The sequence below is a fragment of the Ailuropoda melanoleuca genome, chromosome 2, assembly GCF_002007445.2.
Source record: "Ailuropoda melanoleuca isolate Jingjing chromosome 2, ASM200744v2, whole genome shotgun sequence".
NCBI lineage: Eukaryota > Metazoa > Chordata > Mammalia > Carnivora > Ursidae > Ailuropoda > Ailuropoda melanoleuca.
This window is the reverse complement of record NC_048219.1, coordinates 85,924,125-85,944,113: the sequence shown is the minus strand read 5'-3', so window position 1 is coordinate 85,944,113 and position 19,989 is coordinate 85,924,125. Positions and strand designations below refer to the sequence as shown.

The 19,989-nt window shown below is 40.0% G+C and overlaps 1 protein-coding gene across 6 annotated transcripts in view; it reads right to left on the bottom strand.

Annotated features, from left to right (window-relative positions):
- Nucleotides 1-283: 283 nt before the first annotated feature.
- The window catches only part of CHD1L (chromodomain helicase DNA binding protein 1 like), a 223,784-nt gene continuing 204,078 nt past the window's right edge, over nucleotides 284-19,989 (bottom strand). For 5 of the 6 annotated variants that reach the window (XM_034654193.1, XM_034654192.1, XM_034654191.1 and 2 more), the window contains 7 exons: nucleotides 18,638-18,803; nucleotides 14,515-14,663; nucleotides 13,308-13,471; nucleotides 12,560-12,765; nucleotides 11,448-11,546; nucleotides 2,071-2,141; nucleotides 284-433 (listed from right to left, as the gene is read on the bottom strand). In XM_034654193.1, the coding sequence (XP_034510084.1) occupies nucleotides 299-433; nucleotides 2,071-2,141; nucleotides 11,448-11,546; nucleotides 12,560-12,765; nucleotides 13,308-13,471; nucleotides 14,515-14,663; nucleotides 18,638-18,803 (990 nt within the window). In that variant the 3' untranslated portion in view covers nucleotides 284-298. The remainder of the gene's footprint in view (nucleotides 434-2,070; nucleotides 2,142-11,447; nucleotides 11,547-12,559; nucleotides 12,766-13,307; nucleotides 13,472-14,514; nucleotides 14,664-18,637; nucleotides 18,804-19,989) is intronic. The other variant, XR_004623404.1, reaches the window with a different exon arrangement.

Here is a 19,989-nt window from a genome sequence, read left to right as displayed (position 1 = left end):
GAGGGGAAGGGGTAGGATAAACAGCATTCCCCAACTGCATCTGACCAGATTATTACATCTCTGGTCTTCTGCTTCCTCATCTGTAAAATCATGATACAAATATCCCAGTGCAGGGAGATGGTCCACACAGATGATGACTATAAAAGTGATCTGGAAAGGAAAAGAGGCTAATCAAGATGATGTGATGGTTACTTGTGTGGTCTCTTATATGGGGGTTTACCTTTACCATATATATTGAATGGGATCTTTACATTTCTCATCTCCCTTTAAAGATCCTATCACATGCCTGGAAACAAATTCATCTCCTGAAAAGCTTACCTTTCTTTCTCTTTGCTGCTAAACAGATCTTCTTCAGGCCCTCTTCTAGGGCTGCCATCTTAATGCCAGACAGGACATTGGAGCGATCACGGTGCTGAGCCACAATCAAGGCCAACTAGGAGGAATAGCCATCACATGGTTGACATGACACGAGAAGGCTGCACTGTCAACTAAGTGACCTGCCCACAGAGGGGGCTTCATCTCCATCTTTTTTGGATGCTTTGCCTGAACTACGTTCTACCAAATTCATGACTTAATCTTCCATCATAATTGTTTTTATTTTGTGGTAACTTTATACACAAGTATTTCCTCTTCTTTTTAAGATATGTTAAAATCAGCATCCAAAACATGCTGTCTCTCCTAAGTGCTCTCAATGGTAAAGAAAGAATTTTTCAGTCTTAGGAGCAGAAACGACTTTATAGGTTCCTGTATCCAACCCTCTGGCTGATGCTCCAGTCAGCTCCCAACCCCCCTATTCCAACTCTGCTCCAGTAATTCCCACCCTGTCCTAACTTAAGTGGGGGAGACTAGAGAGGGTGTCAAGGGAGTGTCTGGGACTGACATTCCTACCATCATATGGTAACCAGTTGTTTTCCTGAGTCACTGGATTCTGAGCATCTATGCCATAACCACTATGTTGTTCACATGTCTTAGAAATGACTGAAAAAATGAGCAGGCAGAAGCCACTTTGTCAGCCACACAGACCACCAACCTCAAGAAAATACATGTCCCTTTCAGCCTGGTTTCTAAATTTCTTTTCTAAGTCAGTAAGATTTGGCTCTAAATTCAATATGAATTCAGTCCCTTGAGAAAGGTTAAGTGTGGTTAATAAAACATCTTAGAGGAATTCTAAAGGACTGGTAAGTAAGAGACACTTAAGATGCAAAAGGAGAATTTTTTTTTGAAAGAGAGAAAGTGTGAGTGGTGGGAGAGGCAGAGGGAGAGAGAGGGAATGTCAAGCAGGCTCCACGTTCGGTGCAGAGTCCACTAAAGGGCTCAATCTCAGGACTATGAGATCACGACCTGAGCCAAAATCAGGAGTTGGGCGCTTAGCTGACTGAGCCACCCAGGTGCCCCCAAAGGAGAATGTTAATACAGGTAGAGGAAATATGGCTCGGCTCCTCTCTTCTGCTTATGGCTGGCTACTAAACACAATCTTTTACACAACTTTTCACGTAGTAAACAATGAAACACTTGGAGTTTTGAGTCATGTTTTCTTATTCAGTGTTTCCTGAGCATTTCCTATGAGCTGGTACTGTGTGAGGTGTCCTCTCAAATTCAAATGTGACCGTGTGTGGAGACAGGGCCTTTTAAAGAAGGAAATAAGTTAAAATGAGGCCACTAAGGTGGTGCCTCATCCAGTCTGACTGCTGTGCTTACAGGAAGAAATTTGGACATAGACTGGGACACCAGGGATGTGCACACAGAGAGGAAAGACCATGTGAGGAAACACACAGGTGGCCACCACTAAGCCAAGGAGAGAGGCCTCAGAGGAAATCAGCCCTGCTGGCACCTTAATCTTGGACCGGTAGCCTCCAGAACGGTGAAGAAATTCATCTGTTTTCTAAGCCACCTAGTTGGTAGTGTTTTATAACAAACTATAGAAATGATCCCTGAAAGTATAGTGTTGGTGGTGTTTTATTATGGCAGCCCTTGCAACTAATACGCTGACAGAGAGGCCAGCAGGAACAGGAGAGGTTTTAAAAGGTGAGGTGAGCCAAAATTTAGTTCTGATAAGAGATTTTTACTTACCAAATCCTGCCCTTTGTTTCTTGACTCTTTATCATCAATAGGAAATAAAAGGACACCTCCCAAATTCAAGTCTGAGGTAAAATAAAAGAGCAACAGACGGAACATGAGCTTCACTCTGGACCGAGACCCCCAAGAGGGACTCTTGTGACTGCCCTGGACTCCCTTCCTTTTCGGCCAATCAGGTTACAATCTCACTTTCTCTCCCTCTCAGCTTCAGTCACTGCCTTAGCAGGTACTCACATGATCCACTCCTGAGGGGTTTTTTTGCTCAAAAACTTTCATTTTTTAAAATGTTTTATTGTGGTAAAATATAACTAACATAAAATTTACCATCGTAACCATTTTAAGCGCACAGCTCAGTAGTGTCAAGTACCTTCACACTGCTATGCAATCAATCTCCGCAACTCTCTCTACCTCGCAAAACTGACACTCCATACTCATTAAACTTCTTCTCCCCATCTCCCCTACAACCACCACTCTTACTTTCTACCTCTGCGAATCTACTGGAGATACTTCATCTAAGTGGAATCACACAATACTTGTCCATGACTGGCTTATTTTACTTGGCCTAATGTCCTCAGGAGTCATCCGTGTTGTAGTATGTGTGAGAATTTCCTGGTTTCCAAGGCTGAATAATAGCTCACTGTATGAATATATACCGTACTGTTTATCTATTCATCCAGCAGATACTTGGGTTGTTTCCACCTTTAGGCCATTGTGAATAATGAAACATGGGTGTACAAATATCTGTTTGAGTCTCTGACTGCAGTTCTTACAAGAGGGATTGCTGAATCATACAGTAATTTTATTCTTAATGTTTTCAGGAAACACCGAACTGTTTTCCATAGCAGTTATGTCATTTTACATTCCCACCATCAATGCACAAGTGTTCTAATTTCTCCACATGCTCACAAACACTTTCTATTGTCTATTTTTTTATGGAGCTGTAACTGACATGTAACACTGTGTAAGTTTATGGTATACAAAATACTGATTTACACATTTATACTGCAATACAATTGCCACTGTAGCATGAGCTAACATCTCAGTCACATCCCGTAACTGTCACTCCTTCTAGTGGTGGGAACAATTATGACCTAGTCTCTTAGCAATTTCAAGGTTTACAATAAAGTTCTATTGTCTGTAGTCCCTGCACTGTGTATTAGACCTCTAGGACTTATTTAACTACTAAGTGCAAGTATGTACCCTCAAACGTTATCTCTACTATTTCCACCACCCCCAGCCCCTGGTAACCGCCATTTCATTCTGGTATTTTTTAGTTTTAAATTTCACATACAAGGGACAGGTGTGTGTGTATACATCTTTATCCATTCGTTGACTGACACTTAAGTTGTTTCCATATCTTGGCTATTGTGAATAATGCAAAAATCAACATGGGAGTGCAGATATCTCCTTGATAACCTGTTTTCACGTCCTTTGAATATATACCCAAAAGCAGGCTTGCCAGATATGATAGCTCTAATTGTAATTTTTTGAGGAACCTCTATACTGTTTTCCATAGTGACTGCACCAGTTTGCATTCCCACCAATTGTGCATGATGGTTCCCTTTTCTCCACATCCTCATCAATACTTAATGTCTTCTTGATGATAGACATTCTGACAGGTGTGAGGTCATATTTCATTGTAGTTTTGATATGCATTTCCCTGATAATTACTGATGTTGAGCATCTTTTCATGTTCCATTGTCCCAGAAACCAGTACCAGTTTCTGTACATCTTCTTTGGAAAAATATCTATTTGGTTCCTCTGTTCACTTTTCAATCAGACTGTTTTTTTTTTTTTTTCTGTTGAGTTGTCCAAGTTCTTTATAAATGTTGAATAGTAACCCCTTATCCAATATACGGTTTTCAAATATTCTCTTCCTTTCTGTAGGTTGCCTTTCCATTTTATTGTTTCTTTTAAAGTGCAGAAGCTTTTAAGTTTGATGTAGCCCCACTTATTGATTTTCTTCCTTAAAATTACTTTCTGCCAAGGCCAATCTCAAGGAACTTCTTCCCTTGGTTTTCTTCTAGGAGTTTTATGGTATCAGGTCTTATGTTTAAGTCTTTGATCCATTTTGAGATAATTTTTGTGAGTGGAGCAAGGTAGGAGTCCCAATTTATTTTCCTGCATGTGGCTATCTAGTTTTCCCAACATCATTTGCTGAAAAGACTACATTTTCCCTATTGGATGTTCTTGGCTCCCTTATCAAATATCAGTTGGCAATGTATTTAGAGGTTTAATTCTGGGGTCTGTATTCTGTTCCATTGATCTATGTGTCTATTTTTATGCTGGTACCATACCATTTTAATTATTATCACTTTGTCGTATAGTTTGAAATCGGGAAGTGTGATGCCTTCTGCTTTGTTCTTCTTTCTAGTGACCAATTTGGTTATTCAAGGTCTTTTTTGGTTTCATTCAAATTTTAGGATTCTGCTGTAGAAAATGCTATTGGAACTTTTATAGAGATTGCATTAAATGCAGAGATGGCTTTGTGTAGCATGAGCACTTAAATGATATTTCACAATCACTGATCAGAAGAGTTAATATCTTTTCAATTCTTTATGTCTTCTTCAATTTCTTTAAACAAAGTCTTGTATTTTTCATTGTCTAAATCTTTTTACTTCCTTGGTTAAGTTAATTCTTAGATATTTTATTGTGTTTGATGTTAATGGTGAATGGCATTTCATTTCTTTTTCAGATGTTTCATTGCTAATGCATAGAGAAGGCACTGATTTCTGGGTATTGATTTTAGATCCTGCAACTTACTGATTTCTGTGTATTGATTTTAGATCCTGCAACTTATTGAATACATTGATTACATCCAATAGTTCTTTTTCCAATTGATTAAATCCAATATATTGAGAATTTGGGGTTTTCAATATATAAGATCACATCTGCAAATAATAACAACTTTACTTTTTTCCTGATTTGGATGCCTTTTAATTTGTCTTGCCTGATTGCTCTAGCTAGGACTGCCGTTATTATGTTAAATAAGAATGAGGAGTATAGACAGGCACCCCGATCTTGTTCCTAATTTTAGAGGAAAAGCTTTTGATTTTTCTCTGTTGAATACAATGTTAACTGTGGGTAACATATATGGCTTTTATTATGTTGATGTATGTTCCCCCTATACTTATTCTGTGGAGTGTTTTTATCATGAAAGGATGTTGTATTTTGTCAAATGCTTTTACTGCATCTGTTGAGATGTTTAATGATTTTTGACTTTCATTCTACTGATGTGGAGTATCACATTTGATTTGCACATGAGGAACTATCCCTGCATCCCACGCGGTCATGCTGTGTCATCCTTTTAAAGAGTTCTTAAGCTTGGTTTGCTAATATTTTTTTGAGAATTTTCACATCGATATTCATCAGGATACTGGTCTACAGTTTCCTTTTCTTAGAGTGTCCTTACCTGACTTTGGTATCATGGTAATACCGGCCTCGCAGAATGAGTCTGAAAGTGTTCCCTCCTCTTCAATTTTTCTGGAAGACTGAGAAGGGTTGGCACTAACTCTTCTTGAAGTTTGGTAAAACTCGTCCATGAAGGCATCTGGTTCTGGGAGGTTTTTAAAACCTGAGTCAATCTCCTCACTCATAATCAGTCTGTTCAGGCTTTATATATCTTCAGTCTTAGTAGGCTGTATGACTATGAAATTTATCCATTTCTTCTAGATTATCTAGTTTGTTGGTGTAAAATTGTTCAATAGTGGTGACTTATGATCTTAATGTTTTTCTGCAGTGTCAGCTGTAATTTCTCCTCTTTCATTTCTGACTTTGAGTCTTCTTTCTTCTTACTCTTGCTAAAGGGTTATCATTTTTATATTTTCAAAAAACCAGCTCTTAGAGTCACTGATCTTGTCTATTGATTTTTCTGGTCTCTAATTTTATTTCAGATCTGATCTTTATTTCCTTCCTTCTGCTAACTTTGGGCTTACTTTGCTCTTCTTTTTCTAGTTTCTTGAGGTATAAAGTTAGGCTGTTTATTTGAAATATCATTTCTTAACACGTGCATTTATTGCTATCGACTGCCCTGTCAGAAGTGCTTTCGCAGCATCCGTGTTTGGTATGTTGTTTTCCAACTGTTTCAAGATAGTCTTTGGTCTGCCTTTTGATTTCTTCTTTGATTCACTCATTGTCCAGGAGTGTGCTGTTTAGTTTCCACATATTTGGAGATTTCCTAACTTTCCTCATTAAAAATTTCTAGTTTCACCCACTGCGGTTGGAAAAGATACTTGGTATGATTTCAGTCTTTTATTTTGCTATGACTTGTTTTGTGCTCTATCGTATGATCTATTCTTGACAATGTTTCATGTGTAATTGAGAAAAATGTGTATTCTACTGCTGTTGGATGAAATTTTCTATAGATATCTATTAAGTTAATTTGATGTACTATTTGGTCCAAGTCTACCTCCTTGTTGCTTTTCTCTCTGGATGATCTGTGCATTGTTGAAAGTGATATATCACTATTATACTATTACTGCATTGTTGTCTATTTCTCCCTTCATATCTGTTAGTATTTAATATATTTAGGTGCTCCGATGTTGGGTGCATATATACTATCGTTATACCTTCTTGATGCATTGATCCCTTTATCATTATATAATGACTTTGTCTCTTACTATCATTTTGGTCTAAAGTCTACTTTGTCTGATGTAAGGATGGCTACCCCCACTTTCTTCAGTTCCCACCTGCACAGAGCGTCTTTCTTCATCCCTTCATTTTGAGTCTATGTGTGTTTTTAAGGCTCAAGTTAGTCTCCTGTAGGCAGCAAATAGCTGTGTCCTGTTGTTTATTTTTTTCCATCAGCCACTCTGTGCCTTTTGCTTGGTGAATTCAATCCATTTACATTTAGAGTAATTAATTTATGTAAGTCCTTACTAATGTCACATTACTCACTGCTTTCTGGTTGCTCTGTACTTCCAGTTTCTTTTTCCCTCAGTTCCTGCCTACCTTCATAAAGTGGTTATTTTCTGTGGTGGTATGCTACATTTCCCCTCTGTCTCTTGTGGATCTGCTCTAGGTTTTTGTTATGTTGTTACCATAAAACATCTTACAGGTAAAACAGTCCACCTTAAGCTGACAGCAACTTATGTTCAATCACCTATTAAGGCTCTCCCTTTTATTCCTTTTATCCCTTTTTACCTCCTTTTATATTCTGTATTCATTAATGGTTCTTTTTACTATTCTTTTCCTTTAACCTTTATACTGGAGTTGAGTGTTAAAACACCATCCTAATATAGATTACAGTTACCTAACTCTATTTTTCACCTTTACTAGTGTGTTGTGTTCCATGTTTTCATGTTACTGATCAGTATCTTTTCATTTCGGCTCAAAGAACTCCTTTCAGCATCTTGCACACAGGTAGGTCTATTGTAGTGAACTCCCTTAGCTTCTGTCTGGAATATCTTATCTGCAAGATAACTTGGCCAGATACGCTGTCCTTAGTTGGCAGTCTTTAGACACTGAATCTTTCATTCCACTCCCTCCTGGCTTGTAGTTTCTGCTGAGAAATCTGCTGTTGGCCTAATGAAGGTCCTTTTTAGGTTATGTTCTCTCCCCCCTGGCTTCTTTTAAGATTCTTTATCATTGATTTTTCAGTTTCATTATAATGTGTCTTGGGGAAGGTCTTTCTGCATTGAATAATGGGGTGATCTATTAGCTTTGTGGACTTATACGTCCCAGTCTTTCCCCAGGTTTGGGCAGTTCTCAGCTATCATTTCTTTAAATAAACTCTGCCCCCTTCTCCCTCTCTTCCTTTTCTCGAAGCCTGATTATTCTGAGATTTGTCTTACTCTGATAGTTGTCTTTTAGATCCAATCCCATAGCTCATATACTTTCTTCACTCCTATTTAATCTCTATTCTTTCGTCTCTTCTGTGTTATTTCAAAATTCCTCTCCTCCAAGTCATTTATTCTTTCTTCCATCTGGTCTGCCCTGCTCAGCTGCTCTCTATTGTAGTCTTCACCTCATTCATCAAATTCTTCAGCTCCAGAACTTGTTTGCTTCTCTTTTACAGAACAGAACTCATTTTGTTCATATGTTCTATTCCTGATTTCAATGAATTGCCTTTGAGTGTTCTTGTAACTCATTGAATTTATTCATAACTGCTATTCTGAATTCCTTATCAGTTAGATTGCAATATTCTGTGCCTTTGAGCTTGGTTGCTGGAGAACTGTCATTTTCTTTCTGTGATGCCATATTTCCTTGATTTTTCACATTCCTCGTAGTTATGCACTGCTGCTTTTGCATTTGAAGTAACAGATACCTCCTTAACTCTGTGCTCACTGCTTTCAGCAGAGGGTTTTATGTTCTGTGGTATTGTTACTGAGTTATTCCTTGTGTTTATGAGGTATACCTGCTCCACTCTTCTTGCTCTCTCTTGGGACCAAATTTTTAAGCCTTTGTGTCATCTCTGGATGTTACAATTCACCAAGCTGCCTACTGAAAATAGCATTCTAGAACTATATATAGCTCAGGTTTGTGGTTTTTTTTTTACTTGACCAATGACCATGGCCTGTTCTGAGCGTGCTCCCTGTCTACCAGAGCTCGCTCTCACAGACACACTTGGGAGCCTGCACAAAGGGCCGGCAGCAGAGTCATAGGAAGTGTGGGTTTAGCACTCAGTGTTTTGCGGGAGCCTGTGGATGAACTTCCTGTTGAGCATAAACCCTCTGATACCATTTGAAATTCGGATCTGCCTGCTCCCAGTCACAGAACTCCCACCTTAGTACTCTGGGTGCTGGCAAAGAAAATGGGTTTCTCCAGCTGTGTTCCATCTGACTGGGACAGCTAGGAGCTTACTTACCACTTTCCTTTCCCCCCACAGGAGAGGTCACTTCCACTAAATACAGCAGTCCATTCAGTGTTTCCTTGGGGGAGAGGCAGCGGCAGGAGAGTTACTCTTACCACCTCCACTGTGACTAACTCCTATTTTTTTTTTCTCTCTCTTTTTTTCCTTCTCCAATGGTATGCTGGAGTCTTCCTACAGGAAGGCTGGATCTCTGCAAGTTCTGTCTCATGCATGAGTACCTGCCTGGTCAGCACTCATCCAATTTTTCCCTGACAGAAGCAAGAGGGGTCTAGGCAATTGTGCTGGCTCTGTAGCCTGTATGGAGGTTTGTCTGTCTCTTATGGGTGGCAGTGGTGGGCAAGCCTCCTCTCTGGTCCTTTGGAGTAAGGTGCTAGGTCCCAAAAGACCCACCAACATGCTTTTGTTTGTGTATGGATGTCTAATTCATCAATTAAAAAGGGTAAAGGAGGAATGTCTTCTACTGCCAATGTTGGTGATGTCACCCTCTTCACTTCTGAATTTTTATGATCTCCCAGTTCCATGTCCCTTATGTATTACCTACATAGTACTCCTGCAGGTATTGGAGAGTGAATGCAAACCGATCATCTGGGGATGGGTAGGGGAGAGCATTATGAACTTGAAATTCCTTCAGAAGCCTTCTGTTCATTTTAAACCATTCAAATATTGCACTCTACTCTATCTGCATCTATTTGTACATTTTCCTAACTCATCCAAATCAAATCAAACTAATGCTCTAGAAAAACGTGCTAAAATAATTATATGGTTTTACATACTTCAGTTTGAACCTTTTCTCTCAGTCCATCCTACACACCCCAATCTTTTAAGTTATTCTAAAATAGAGGCTCTGTTAGGCCATCTTCTATTTAAAGTCCCAAATGACTAGCCATTACCCACTGGATAAGGTCCTGCTTAGAATGGCGTCTCCCTGGACAAGCCACATGCGGTCTTCTATAATGTGGTCCAAATCCCTCTCTTTAAAATCAAACTCTCCTCTCTTCCTCAGCCTCAACCCTCTACTCTGGCCTGCCTGGCCTACACACCATTCCCTAAACACATTCACTGTGTAACGGCCTGGGTCATTCAATACCCTGTACTGGGAATGACGAGTTGTGGGAATACCAAAAGGCATGAGACAGTCAGGGATCGTCATCCATTTCTCTCCACTCACTTAAATTCAACCCATCTTTCCAGGCCCAAGATTACTTTCACTGCCTCCACGAAGCTCTCCCTGGTAATTCTAGCCCACACTTTCACCTACCCTGTCTACCCTATTTCAGTTCTTCTTCAGAAGAGTGCACACTCTCAACCCTGTTTCCTTACTGACCACTTACGCCTTAACTCTGTGCAACCAAGGTTTAGTCTTCACACTCTCCTCAAAGTACTCCAAAGTCATGCAAATCCAATGGCCTTTTCCCAGTTCTCATCCTCACTTTGGTGCCTGACAATGCAGACCACTACTTGACACCCTCTCCTCTTTTATACTTCAAAATATTACATTCTCAAGGTTCTCTTAGCTCACAATTCCTTCTGTCTCACCTTCTTGCTGTAGTTCCTAAGTGGAAGTGTCTTCCATGTTCTGTTCTCTGCCCTCTCATTTCCCTGTCCTGCCTCCCTCACAGTTTCAAACAAGGATCTAAACAGGCATTCCTCAGTCTTCATTTCTAGCTCTGACATCTCCTGAATTCTCTGCTTTTCCAACTGTCCAATCAATATCTGGATGTCAGTTATTTTAACCTTTAAACCTTTCTATCAGTAACCTATTTTAGTAGAAAGAGTGTTCCTCCTAAGTCTTTATATCCCTTTCCACCCTAAAGAACTAGGCAGAAGAATTAGGGAAAACTAATCTCTGAAGAATCTGAAGGGCCCTTCTCTATTGAACAACGTCCTTTGGCCTCTCAAATCCCCAGAAAATAATGACAGTGATAATTTTACTCCTCTTGCTGCTCTGTGATTTCTGCACGTAAAAGAAGGATCCTTTCTCCTTCTCCATGCCAAGGGGGGATAATTCCAGACTTCCAAGTTCCTCTGGCCCCAAGCACCTTTACTTCTGTCTCCAGGGAGGGCTGTATCTCAGCCTATGCTAACTTCATAATACAACCTTCTCCTCTTCAACACCCAACGCCAGCTCTTGTTAGCACTTAAATAGCAGGTCTGATTTCTTTCGCACAGGTCTCTGACATTTTCAAGAAATATTCCCTTATGAAGAGGGGGTGAGTTGGTCGCAGTGGAGTTTGTAAACAATGAAATGCTCTTCATTCCAATACTTAAACATGCACAGAGGGATTGATATTTATCAGAATACTTGCCTATCCACTATCCTCATTATAGTCCCATGAGGTAGGTGGAATAAGTATTAATCAGAAATTACAGATGAGAAAACAGGCACAGGGAGGGTAAAGGACTGCCATAACTAGTTAAATGATGACAAAACTAGCTAATGAGACCCCAACTAGCTCTCCCAACTCCTTAACTAGTGCTTCATAACCCATGTGATACCTGCCCCAAGTTTCCTCTCCTCTTGTATTCCATCCCTACCCCTTTTCTCTACTTTGCTTCTTACCTTTCATTTTCCCAGCCAGCTCATATATTTTTCTTGGCTCAGCAGATCGTGTTTCCAAAGCTGTGAATAAACCACCTCTGCCCCAGCGACCAGAGTCATCTGAAAGAAGAAAAAAAAATTTTCATTTATAGAAGGCAAAATCCAGTCCATAATTCAAAAACACAAAGGTATGCCAGATTTGTAGAAGGATGATTTTTCAAAGGCAAGAAACACCTATGTAGCCTCCCAGGAACATCACAGGTTGGACTTCTCATATGTTTAGGTTTTATGGAATATACATGGCTATCATAATAGGAAAGGTGGAGAGTAGGTGTAACATACAGCTAAAGCACTGGTAATACAACAGCATACAGCTCCCATTTCACAGGTAAGGAAGAAAAAAGGTTAAATGACTTATTTGAGCTACTACTAACATAGCTGGTTAGTACCTTCTATTTACAGTCATTCGCTCATTCTACAAATATTTGTTAGCATGTATTACATGTCAGACACTGCTCTAGGTACTACTGTTACAGCAGTGGACGGCAACAACAAAAAAATCCCTGCTCCCATTAAATTTATTTTCTAGTGCAATGAGATAACCATATAAACAAATACATTCATAATACGTCAGGGTGGTGATATGTGTTAATAAAGTAAACTAAGGTAAGAAAAGGAGTAGAGAATAACAGAAGCATGGAGGTGGGGTCTGTTTTACATGAGGCACTCGGGAGACCTCTCTGAGATGCAGACATTTGACCAATGCTTACTGCGGTTATCTGTGGAAAGAGGGTTCCAGGCAGAGGAAGTAAAAAGTGCAAAGATCATGGAAGCAGGGGGAATATCCTTGCAGTTTTGCTTTTTCTCAAAAGATTGGTCTTATATATATTGACTCCTTTCACCCTCTTAAAAAACTTGTGCAGAGAACAGGGAATTATTCAATTATATGCAACCAGGTAAATGAGAGCACCGACAGTCAAATCTATGTCTCTGGATTCTAAAATTTGCCCTTTTTTGACAAGACCACATCGGCCCATCAATCATCCCTAGGTTAGGCTTCTGCCTCCTCCTCCCCAGTTCTTGGCACCATAAAGAACAAGGTACCCACCCTTGGCCAGTACCACTTCTCCTACCTACACAGTGCACGATGATAGCATCCTCTGCCCCAGCCTGTGGGTGGGTGACATCACCACTAACATACTTGATGGCAGTTGAATCTGGATCTTCATAATCCAGCTGGGCAGAGCTCTCATCTTCCCTGTCCTCTAGGTCCTCTGGTTCACTCTCCTCGGAAGGCAGGCAGAAGGACTGGTAATTGTTGGACTCCCACCAGGCCATCCTTCAACAGGCCAGAGAGAAAAGGAAATTAACCTGGCCTATCACAATTTCCCTTGGAGCGCACTTCATCCTGCTATTCACAAACAGCAAGGGCCCAGTGGAAATGCAATTAGACACTCACCCTGACTGCAGTTTTCTGCCTATTTGTAAATCAACAAGAAGTCTTACTGATTAGCCTAGCTGCCTCCTGACTATACTTCAATAATGAGCAGCCATCACTGGATGTCCCTGTTTTTAAGAACAAGATTAAAATACTATTCAAGTGAACTACTCTTTGTCAGACGGCGACAATAAAATCTTAACATTTTCTCCCTCCAACTGAATGAGTCTACCTTAGGCACTCAGGACTTTTACAAAAGTACACTGTTAGGGTTAAAGTTCAATCTTTAAAAAAATCTTCTATTACCAGAAGAAGCTACCAGTTTTATAGAAGTTTTCTGCAATTTTAAAATGTTTAACTGTGGACTCAGTTTACAGTAGTGATTCCTTTAAATGTTACCCTAATCAGCTTTATGATAATACAGTCAAATAATACACACATACTTTTTCTCATGTTCTGCTTCTTCCTTTTTCCTCTTCTTCTCCTCCATTAGTCTCTTTCTCTTGGCTGCTGCTTCTTGTCTCTTCTTCCTTCTGTCCTCCAGTTCCTCTGGGCTCAGAATCTGCTTCCTTTTGGTAGACCCCTCCGCAAGGCCTGGGAGGAGAACCTGTAGGAAGAACAAGATCTATAACCAGGAAGGTTGGGGGCTGCCTATCCCTTCATGAGTTTCATTCATCCCTAAAACACATTCTGTGTGAAAGCAACACGCTTAATATTTCACAAAACTGCATCTCCCTGCCCCCTTGTGTGGTGGGCAGTGGTGGCAAGACACTTCAATTTACTGCCCACATTACACATCTCACTGGCTCAGCGATCAGGATATTGTGCTCTAAGCTCAACCAAAGCACTGGCATGGTTGGTACAGCAGTATATCATTTGATTGATTTCAATAGGACCAGGTACTTCAGAAAAGTAACTTTTTTTTTATAGAAAGCATCCATACCTTGCAAGAGGCCATTTTTAGGCTTAACCATTTTTATTTTTTTTTAATTTTTAAAGAAGATTTTATTTATTTATTTGAGAGAGCGAGAGAGAGCATGAGCAGGGGCTGAGGGAGGGCAGAGACAGAGGAAGAAGCCGACTCCCCTGCTGAGCAGGGAGCCCGATGCGGGGCTCAATCCCAGGACCCTGAGATCATGACCTGAGCTGAAGGCAGATGCTTAACCCACTGAACCACCCAGGGGCCCCAGTTTAACCATTTTTAAAGGAAATCTTCCTATAACGTATTATATAATTCTTTCTCAGAGTATTTCAACATCAAGATTATCTTAATGATAGCTAGCATTTAATGAGCACATACTAAGTGCCAAATACCAAGGACATTACATACATCGTTCATGACTGCCACACTCTCTTAGTGACACAGGGTCAAATTATTGGGAGCAGGGTGTGGTATTTTGGTAATCCCTTCTGGGATGGCTAAGATGGACAGGGCTGCTTTCACCTGCATTAAATGGTAAAATACACTCTTCCTGTTAATGTTATTTATGCCAACTTTTACACGGTTTTTATACTACAGTTAATTATACTTACATTTCAACAAATATTTACATGCTTATTTCTCAATAAATCACTCCCAGCATCATTTTTATTCTCTTAGTATGCAAATTTGGGAGAATTTATTCTTTTACGTAAATTAATAGTCCTTACACTGCTTTTATTTCGGAGTAACCGGCCCTCTTGCGAAGTTTTCTCCAAAAGGGTTTTCTGCAGGTTCACCAGTTGCTCAAATGATTTTCTATCTTCTTTACTAGGCTCCTTGGAATAATCTTTACCTTCAAATAAGTACATATGGTTTTCTAAGAACATAAAACACAAAAGAGAAATGTCAGATACCAGAGAAAAATGGATTAATTCTATTCAAAGCAATTAGGGCAAAGAAGAGAACAGTTTGTATTCTAAATGGGCTAAGACTAGCTTGTGTTGAAGGGGTACTGATTTTGGATCTCACTAACATTGACAGGTGAGGATCACACACATTTACTATTTAAAGGAGAGGGCGTGGCTGATGTCCTCTGGTCCATCTCTAGCTGGTCTGCAAGTCTCTGCTGGATACCTCTACCCTGCTGAATCTTCGGATCACTCATTACTAATTCCACACTATTCTTCAGCATAGGTCCCACTGATATTAAGATCACTTAATAAAAGATAACTGAGAATATAATTTTTTTATTCTTTTATTTATACTTAATACTCAACTCTTTGCCCCCCTTTTCTGTAGTATTAAAGGAACAAGTGGCAAATCTGTGAGAAAATGGAGAATCACAGAAACAATTTCTGAGATTTACAATATTCTCTTCAGATCTCATGACGTATCTTTACAAGCCTCCGCACAATCCTGGTATAACTAACCCTGCTGAAGAAAGGGAGAAATGAGGCTCAGACAGGGATTAAGGGACTCCCCAGTTCTCACTGCTAATAAATGAAGAAGGCAGAAATTTGACTAAAAAGCCAGCATGCTCTTTTCAGGGCATTCCTGTGTCTGTAGAAGGATCGAGAGTGAACAGGCCAGCAAATACTAATTACAGTAATAACAATAATGACAATAGTGTAATCTTGATAGTATTTTATGCTATTGGAACACTTTCACATCTATTATCACATTTAATTTTTCAACTATTTAAAAGACTAAAGCAGACATTAACAGCAACATTTTACAGATGAGGACACAAAAGCTGAAAGGTTGGGTGATGTGCCAAGATCATGAATCCCTGATAAAGAGAAGTCACAAGAAGCCAAGACCAGCAACCACAGAGGGGTGAGATAATGATTCTAAAGTGAAGCATATTTAATAGCACATACTCCCAAAGAATGTATTTTCACAGCATTATGAAATCAGCTTTAAGTATGTTTTCTCTAGAGAATATGAAAGCAAAACATTTTCATTCTCAAGAGATCAATTGCTTCACACTTGTACCCAAATCCAACCAGCTGTAATTCTAATTGGCATTTGCTAATTAAATCAGCAGGGGGCTTTCAATGAGGTGCTCTATCAACAAGTGGAAAAAAAAAGAGCTGAGAAGTGTCAAATATGATCAACATATGTAGCTTCATATTGCATGCAATTGTCAACTTACAAACATGCTTTGGAAAAAACCCTGGCATTCCAGATAAAGCAACCCTGGTTTTTTAATTTGTTTTTGATTGGAATTGCTTTAACTACTGGTCTTTCATATTCATTTATATTATTTTTAATAGTGCTCCCTGTCCTCACTCTGCAGCCAGGAGGAGGCTGGAGACCACAGGCCTAGACCCTCACCTACCTCCTGCTAGTAGAACCATCTACCACAGAGTGAACATGTACTCACTGAACAAAGACAAGATTCCAAATTTTAATATAAGTAGGAAATCTTTTCCGGCAGCTGCAGTGACTGAGGAATATAATTATCTTTCCGGAAAACAGCAAAATTTTATTTTGTTCTAATAACATTAGGAAAATAACCTGAAATTAATCTAGATGAGTGCAGAAATGGGTACGATCTTCCGTATTTCATGTAATCCAAGTATAACTTCAAAATAGGGTCATATGCACCCATTTCTTCTCCCACCTAAAACCACTAAATGGCAGTAAACAGATTTTGAAAAGATATGAGACGATAGTGGATGGAAAGTTCAACAACTTGGAAAACGTAAAGTGGCTGAAGCAATGAGAAGATTAAGAAAAATGATAGAAACCAAACACAGGTGCCTAGTCAAGCTATGATTATGAGAATACAGACCCTGCCAACCCTTCAAAGGACATACAAGGACAAGGTGCTGGAGAGTGGGGGATCTGAGAGAAATTGTGTACACCAAGTAACAGGAGCACCGTGAACCCTTGTCGCCCACTGTCTCTTCAATTTGAGCAAACAGGTTTATTCCAACCCAAGAAAGATACTAAAGGATTCATCTCTGGAGAAACTAAGTTGCCCAATGAAAAGACTTCAAATGCAGACCTCTGGGAAGGTCTCCTCAATGCAGAAGCCAGCTCCCCAACCAGTAATGCTGGAATAAAGACAAGGAGACCATATACCTGCTTGGCTTTGCACTGTCAGCTTGGGCACTTCACTGGCACATCTCAGTGAACAGTGTTTACAGACAGCCAGAGGACAGCAGCTATTTCAAGAACACTCAAGACAAAAGCAAGAGATTCCAAAACAAATTTTGAAAAAAAGCAGCAAAAGCAGCAATGTGAGGAAAGAGAAAAAATGCAGGGGGCTAAGCCCTGCATCAGGTTCCCTGCTCAGCAGGGAGTCCACTTCTCCCTCTGCCCCTCCCCCTGCTCGTGCTTTCTCTCTCTCTCTCTTTCTTTAAAAAATAAAATCTTTAAAAAAAAAAATAAAAGCAATAATAAATGTGTCAAGGGAGGACATTATTATCTGTAAAACGAAAACAGGATGAGATTAAAACCAAGAATAAGAAAAAGTACTTGAAGAATAAAAATGGGACACTAACATTAAGATACTTAAAAGATAAAATATAACAAAAGTCAAAGAGCTGTGTCCTATAGAATAATACTAGCTGTCTAAATTCCAATCTCTCCATATAGCCTATAAAACCACCCCTAATCCACGTCTACTATAAAACGAGGAGTCAGAGAGTATTACAAACTTCCATTTGTAGGTAAGTAGAGAAGTAAACATCCAAACACCAACAGAGCCAGCTCCCAAGCCCACACTAGACAGTGAGGCAGACACCGGCAGTGTTGGACACAGCCCCCCGAAGAACACCACACCCTACGTGCAAAAATAATAAAGACACGTCTCCAACTCGGTAGATCAGAGCACGGGCTACTGAGGAATTGAAAGGAAGGGACCAGAAAGTGCATGCAGCCAGCAATTTGGGAAGGCACTGCTTTTGGAGGAGAAAGAGACAGCCTTTGGCAGTTTTGTGGCAAAAAAAGGAAGCAAGTAATGGAAATTGGGAATCCTACAGAAATAAGAGAATCACAAAACCAGAAGTCATGCCAACCCCACTCCTACCAAAAAAGAAGCTACACGTCTATGTATGTGTGGAATAAGGTACTCTTGAATTAAGTCTAGAGTAAGCTCTCAAACCTCACCCTGTCCACACTGAATCCCGGCTGCCACTGGTACACAAAAAAAAAGTAAGAATAAGACAGCAGGGAATATCCTTACAAAGCTACTATGTGAAAAAACACTTCAAGTCAGAATTCAAATACTCAGAATTGAAACGTACAAAAAAGACAAATGCTGACCAAATTCAGAATAGACAAAATCCTCTCATAATCAACATGTATTGTTTCACTAAAAAATTAGCAGTACCTACACCTTATGGGGTATAGTGAAGATTAAATGAAAAAAACAGGTATAAAGCACATGATGTAGGACACACTTTTGATCAAGCACAGAATAAATGTTCAGCCAATGTAAAAAACAAATCATTCTAACATTCAGAAAAGGAATATACTGAGAAAAGGAAAATGTGGAGGACACCATACAAAGGACAGTGGGATTCACTAATGAAGGAGAAAATGCTTGCAACCAAGGCAGAAATGGAAGAAATTAAAATCTTTGAGATACTACTACAAGCATTAATATTGCTGAGCGGGTTCAAAGTTCAGCTACAAAGGAATAGTCAGACAATTTCCAGTCAGTCTAGGAAAAGTTCTTGGACCAAGGAAGTCTTAAACAGTGTGCCCAAGATAAGAACAGGACTGGGTTGGAAAAAGATGCCCCGTGGAGCACTAACCAGGACTTTCTATGGGGACCAATCTCACTCATGTCTGACTCGGCCGGCTGCAGCATTTGCTCTACTCTCACCCCCAACTTACTGCCTTCTTCCTGCTCCTTGACTCCTCCTTCTATTGTAGGCAAGGAATCAGAGATCCACTGGCCATCTTTTGTTTCTCCCAGGATCGTCTCCAGGTCTATCTCATCCACGGTGCTCCCCTCAGATGACAGCAGTTTATCCAAACCGAATTTGAGTATCTCACTCAACTCGAATGGAGAGAATGAAAAAGTCCAGTTAGTTCTCATGAAAACAAGCATTGGGATGTCAGTGATTCTGCTACATTGCTTAAGGACACAAGGCAAATCCCTTCCCTGTTAGTCAGCCATTCTTCTCTCCCCAAGATGATGATACCAATAGATCCACTTAGTAGTCGGATGACAGCCAAGCGGAGAGGTGATAAACACTGATCAGTGATGTTGACTTTGACAATTCCCCATAACAACAAGAAAAATTAGCCAATTTTTTCCCAAAGAACAGTAATATCCTCCATTATCTATAGCACTTCTCAGAGTCCTTCTCACAGGCACTTCCAGCAGCCACATGAGAAATCAGAGACCCAGTTAGCTTCTCTCCCAGTGACAAATTTGAAAGGAAAAGGCTACACTGGGTACTTTCCCTCTACCTTTAACTGTCTCCTTTCCTTAGGCAATCTGGTTTCCTACCACAGCGCTCTATGGAAACACCTTCGCAAAGACCAGTATCAACTGATAGCCAGAACTGAAGGCCATTTCTCAATTCTAATCTTCCTGGATATTCCTCTGGCACTGCCCTATCCTGCTTCTCTTCCCTTATCTCAAATGCATCCTTAGCCTATTCCTTAGGGATACAGGAACCACCCAAACAGTTGAAATAATTTCCCTGGCTTTAGCGTCCTACTTCTAGCTTTGCAACTCCTTAAGCACTAACTCTCTGAGATTCCAAATCAAGACAGACCCACATCTTGGCTTTTAGTTCGTATCTTACCCTTTTAGATTGGGTCAGTTATCTCTAGATGGTCTAGTATTTGTGAGCCAAATAGTGTTGGGAACGTAAACTGTTCCCAACACCAGCTGTTTGAGAGGGCTCTGTCGGACTCCTTGCCCAGCTCAAGGACACCAGGTTACATTCCGGCTCTAAAGTCTGCTTTCTCTCTTCCCCATCCAGATTACGCTAATTATCTCTTTGGTTGCCAAAAACAAAGGTGACAACCCAATGCCCTTGTCTCAGATGAAAGCAGTGTGTTCGTTATTTGTTTTAAAATAATCCAGTAATAAAGAAGTGGTTGTGGTTTATTAAATCTAAGAGGTATAAGATTCTCAAGTCCTGAAAAAGGGAAGTAGGTTCATTATCCTACAGAGAGGCAGATGCAGTGAACATTTATTAAATGCTTACTATGTGCTAACTATTATCTGA